Below are 5,563 nucleotides of genomic sequence, written 5' to 3' on the forward strand. Positions count from 1 at the left end.
ATGCACGCGATCTACATACACATGGATGCAAAGCACTCTCTGACAAAGAAGCTAGACGACCAAGTACATGCATCACCAACATACATACGTCTTAAGCGTCGTGTTTTCAGGTCACCACAATTCGGATTCCTTTTGCTCGGTACGCTGCTTTCAGATGAGATCTACATGCCGCAAGGCCCTTTTCTTTTCTTTGCAACCCACCAGCCCACCAAAATGGGCACTCCGAGCAAAATCATTCTGGACTACAACAAAGGTAACTCGGCCGTCCTGCAAGGCAAATCCTCAACCATATTCCCATCTCTTCCACAGCCACGCTGCTTGAGCCTTCCGCCGTGGCTTATGTAGCATGTAACAAGCAACATGCCAGTCATTGTTCAAATCCACTTACGACCCTGTTGCATACAGAGTAGAACAAATCTTGCTGACCATGTAGTCAACCAGCACTCCCAACGTCCTTTATGACGTATCAAAGCGTCATGTATGGTTGCTGTACCCGCGACATGCCATAGGTCAAGTAGATGCTCGAGGCGTTCTTCAGTCTTGGTCATAAACCAATAAGACAAGGCTCACTGCCTACGCCTGCGGCTTATATGCAGCGACCGGGGTAGGGGCACACGCTAGGATTAGATTGGGTAAATGGGTTGCCCGACCACAAGCATGCCGATGCACTTTCTTACCATCGATTCGCCTGCTGCCCATTGGAAACGGAAAGAAAACGACTTGGGTGTTGCCCGACGAATTCCTTGACAGGTCAGTTGAACTGAGAGTAAGATGTTGACTTCTCTAGACCCTGTTTGCAACCAAAGGTATTCGAATAAAAAAACGACTGTTAGTAAATCCTTCTTGGCGTCACCAAGGCTATCTATAGTGGCGGTCTGTAGTGCCGGGCCTGCCCCAGTTCCCTCGCTGCTTCGTTGGCGATGATGGGGATTCTACAGACCAGCCACCCACTAGCCGAGACTACTTGTATGCCGATATTGTTCGGGGGCGGATCGGGAGCATAGAGAGGCCCGTACCGGCATTCACATCGGGACGGTGGGGGTTCACCGCATCCGCTACAAGAGCACTCAGTCTTCACTGCCTGCCGTATGCTCAGAGTGCTGCGCCAGGATACTGAGTCCGGAGTGCGCGATGCACTGTTCATGACGAACAGCTGTGGGAACCACGTACGCCTTGTATGCCACCGACCGTGCTCCGCATCCTCATCACTGCTCAGGTTTAGCTCGACAGCTTTGTGGAACATGCTTTTAACCCTCCAACACGGCAGTGTGGCAGCTACCCTAGACCCTGTCGGACGTCCACCGCTATATTCTTATTGTGGCTGTGGCTCATGACACCAAAGCAGACTAACAACGAGTTGCAGTGTCCCAAATGGTACCTGCATCTCACGTTACCTGTAGACTAGTTACGCCTTTATACCCTTCAGGCTCTGTCACCTGCTGGAAACCCTAGTGGGCCAACGGTTGCCATCTGCCTTTGTTTCGGTTTATTAGCGTAGCACACGTCGGATTCATCATCTGCCTTCCAGCATGGCCTCCAACGACCCAAAGCCATCAAAACGACGAGCCGGCCGCCACCGCCTCCCACCGCTCGCACAAGGCCCTGCCCTCCAGTTCATCGTTGCAAACCATCCAGACGACTTTCGAGACACTGCAGTCCTGAGAAATGTACGGTCACACGTCATGTACAAGCATCAAGAGAACCGAGCATCTTCGCCTACAACCTCGATCCGAAGCCGAGAAGGCAGCAATGGGCCAGGTGCTCTGACACGAACCCCCAGCCCAGCCACGACCGACTCCTTTGGCTTACTGCAATCCGCTGCACTCCTCACGCCCACGTCGAAGAAGAGCGATGAATCTTCCCTGAGCCAGCATGCTTTTGATTCCTACTCACCCTCGTCTCCCACAGATCCTTTGCGAAACCTTGCGGCACGAATTCTGTCTGCGACAAACCCAACATGCACGCACAGCGCACCTCCAGCTTGTCAGGAAGCCTCGGAATACCCGTTTCATCGAAATGATATGGCCGAAAACGAGCTCTTGAATGTAATGAAGCGTGAATGGATCCGCACTACCGTCTTCTTTTGCCATGGTGAGTGGTATGGCATGGACCCGTAGTATTTGCTCATGTGTGCAGATCAAGCATGGATGCGATACATCTGCGACAACAATCTATCCTTCCTCAGCCATGTCTATGCTACCTTGGTCTATCAAGATATTGACGAAGGCCTGCTGTATGACAGTGGCCTCACCGTGTTGGCCAAAACCAAGCTTCTCAGACTCATCAGCAACCGCCTTGACACGGACAATGCCACGGTCGTCTGCATACTGCACCTCCTCATCAGCGAGATTGGTGGTGTCGATGAGGCCGTTTTCAACGTGCACCAGGATGGTCTGGCAACGTGCCTGAGAAGTCAACGAGACGGGCTAAACCCTAGTGTGGCCAGGTTCATGACCTTGTACGTGACGTGCCATGCGTACAAGCTGCCAACTAACCTGGAGTAGGGTCATGCTGACTTTGGCCATCTCGAAGAATCAGACAGAGTCGGCAGAGTTCACCCCATGGTTTCCTGCTGGAACAGGATCCGGCAATGGCGTCCCCATCTCGCCACTCTCATCTCCTCTCGAGCACACCTCGCAGCTATATCGTGTCTGTTCTGTTGGAATAGCCGGCATCATCTTGGAGATTCAAAACTGCACAGATATATTCCTAGCGCGCTGGAATCGCGCCAGTGACGGACACGGAATCTCAAGTGGACAGCTGGCCAATTGCGACTCTCAGCTCCAGGCCATCTACTCGCGCCTTTTGTTATTGCCGTCGACTGAAAGCGACATTACCCCGGATTGGATCTACGAGAGCTGCCGTATCGCTGCCCTGATCTACTGCCGGACCATGGTGCACGGAACCAGTCTCGTAGACTCGGGGAATGTTGTACACGCAGCCACTGCCAGCTCAAGAAGTTCCACGTTACTATCAGCCCTTCACAATGCTCTTGAGAAGACGGACACGCGCAGCTGCTGGGGCGACGATTTATCTGGAGTTTTCTTATGGGTCACACTCATAGGCGCGGCGGCATCATGGTCATCGATCCGCCGTTTACCAGAGGAGAATCCACAGACAGCTACCTGGGTGGCCAAATGCTTTGCTCTGTATTCAGTAAGGGCTGCGGTGTCAGTCCCTTTTGACTACATCGACGCCACTATACACGCGTTGCGCAAGTTTCTCAAGATTCGAGCCTGGGTTGCTGTCAAGGCTGGTTTGCTGGCTGGTGTGCAGTAGTATTCACACTTCTTCTTCTTCTTCTTCTTCTTCTTCTTCTTCTTCTTCTTCTTCTTCTTCTTCTTCTTCTTTCCCTTCTTCCTCCTTGTTATCCTGTACTTTTGTCCATGACCTGGAGTCAAAAATTCGCGCGGCAAATCTGGTAATTTGTTCATTCTATCTACATAATTAATCCTCATGCTCTTACATGACGCACCCCCCGTTTCTATGTAGCTTCGTCTTTACTCAACCTATGCGTCCATGTTCAGAACCATACTATTCCATTCCATTCCATTCCAATCAAATATGTCCCACTAGAGTCATACAGAACGCAGAATTTTTCTCTCCCCCCGCCTCGTGCTCACTCTCACTCTCCACGCCCCTCGCCCCTTTCAAAAGCACCGCCACCCAACACGAGGCCACATGCCCTTCTAAGACATCTCTACAACCCCCTTCCCCTTCCACTTCCACTTCCACTTCCGCTTCCCCCCGCCCACATACATACGCGCGCTTACCGAAACAGCCCAGCAACACTCTACCTGCCCTCGCACACCACGTCCAAAAGAGAGAGAGAGAGAGGCTGAATCACCAACAAAGCATGCCTAACTCACCGGTCCCTCATTTTCTATACCTTGCTCGTCCATCTCTTCTCTTCTCTTCTCTTCTCTTCTCCATGCGAAACCAGTCGGCCAGTCTGCCAGGCAGCAGCAGCAGCACTGGAGTAATCGGCGTAATCGACAGTCTACTAATCAACTAACTAACTAACTAGTTAACTAACTAACTACTCACCGGTAGATGGGAACGTAGACAGATAGACAGATAGCAAGGCAAACAGACAGACAGCTCATACCGCGTGGCCCGCGCGCGCGTATGAACCAAAACGGTGGTGGTGGCACCCAGACATATTACCCGGCCACCCCCACGCACCGCACCACACCCAATCCAGTTCATTTCCCCCCTTTCTTCTTGCGTTTCTTTTTTCCCCCTCCCCAGGCTGAGTAAGTAAGTAAGTAAGTAAGTAAGTAAGTAAGTAAGTAAGTAAGTAAGTAAGTAGGTCGATTCTGCAGCTCATGTGATGTGCTTTTGTATGCGGGATCCCGTTACTCTTTTCTGCTTTCTCACTGTGACTGTGAATGTGACTGTGACTACGGCGGGTTAGCGCCGTGTCGAGGATTATGTTATGTTATGTTATCTTATATTGCACTGCATGCTATGCTATGGTAAGCGTGGGTAGGGGGATGTGTACCTTGGAAAGTGGAGAGGTGTAAGGCTGGGATTATGGCGATGGCGATGCCGAGGATGGCGGTGACGGTGACGGTGACGGTTGTAATGGTGGTGGTGGTGGTGGTGATGATGACATAAGACGAGGGGGGGGGGGGGTTAATAATATGCTTAGACGTAGGTGTAGGCGTAGGTGTGAGTGTGCATGTGGGTGTACGTACTTAAGTATATCTATCTTGCGAGCTTACTTACATACCAGCCTCAGCTTACCACCAACCAAAACATGCTCCTTGCCACGAGCCAGCTGCACGACCATGATTCTGATATTGCAAGCGCACAAACTATGTACGTTTTCCAACGCGCCGTTGCTCGGTACGTACCGCGCGGAGAGAGAGATTTCGCGCTTGTCCTGCGTTGCGTTGTGCAGCGGTGCGCCGAGTAGACGAGCGGCATACTTACTATTTACATTGAAAACTTTTGGTGTTTTCCAAGTAAGTAAAGTACAGTACACCTGATTGCACAAACTCTGGTTTAAACCTAAAGTCGGGTTTGATGCGTTATTACGGTCTTTGGGCATTGGGCATTGACATTGACACTAGTACTGGTACTGGTACTGCTACTGTCTCCCTTGCTTTCTTCTTTCCTTTTTCCCCCTTTTTTTTCCCCCTTTTGTCTTCTTCCACTCCTTCATCTACTTATATTCTCTTCCTCAGGCTGACTGACTCTGCACCCCCATCACACCCCCCAAAACAACAACACCAACACCAAAAAAAACCTCCAAAATAAGTAGTTATGCGCAATCAGCAATTTCGCAATACGCACGTATCCTGTCCTCTCATCTCTCTCCCTCCTTATCCTACCTACACTGTACTTACGCCACAGCACTCAGCCTCGTACGTAGGGCTGACTGACTGACTGACTGACTGACTGACTGACTGACTCTAAAAATACCCAAAGGCCAGAATCCTAGAGTCCTACAATCCCACATTCACACATTCGCACACCCAGTCCTTTTGATTGGCCCTTTCTATTCTTTTGCACTGCTGCCACGGCGAAGGAGTGAGCTGGCTGGGGGTGGGGGGGG

General features: G+C 51.1%; 2 protein-coding genes across 2 annotated transcripts; one reads left to right on the forward strand and one right to left on the reverse strand.

The window, feature by feature from the left end:
* Positions 1-1,529: 1,529 nt before the first annotated feature.
* SETTUDRAFT_150092 (uncharacterized protein) lies at positions 1,530-3,279 on the forward strand (the record flags this gene model as incomplete). Its single annotated transcript, XM_008026277.1, has 3 exons — positions 1,530-2,091; positions 2,137-2,458; positions 2,505-3,279. The coding sequence occupies 3 exons, from the start codon at positions 1,530-1,532 to the stop codon at positions 3,277-3,279; spliced, it is 1,659 nt and encodes a 552-aa protein (XP_008024468.1).
* A 1,371-nt stretch (positions 3,280-4,650) lies between these two features.
* On the reverse strand, positions 4,651-5,056 carry SETTUDRAFT_39089 (uncharacterized protein; the record flags this gene model as incomplete). The annotated part of the gene is made up of 3 exons (XM_008026187.1): positions 4,651-4,710; positions 4,736-4,820; positions 4,860-5,056. 3 exons carry the CDS (start codon positions 5,054-5,056, stop codon positions 4,651-4,653), a joined length of 342 nt encoding a protein of 113 aa, XP_008024378.1.
* Positions 5,057-5,563: the final 507 nt, after the last annotated feature.

This window comes from Exserohilum turcica, assembly GCF_000359705.1.
Source record: "Exserohilum turcica Et28A unplaced genomic scaffold SETTUscaffold_17, whole genome shotgun sequence".
In the NCBI taxonomy this organism is placed as follows: domain Eukaryota; kingdom Fungi; phylum Ascomycota; class Dothideomycetes; order Pleosporales; family Pleosporaceae; genus Exserohilum; species Exserohilum turcicum.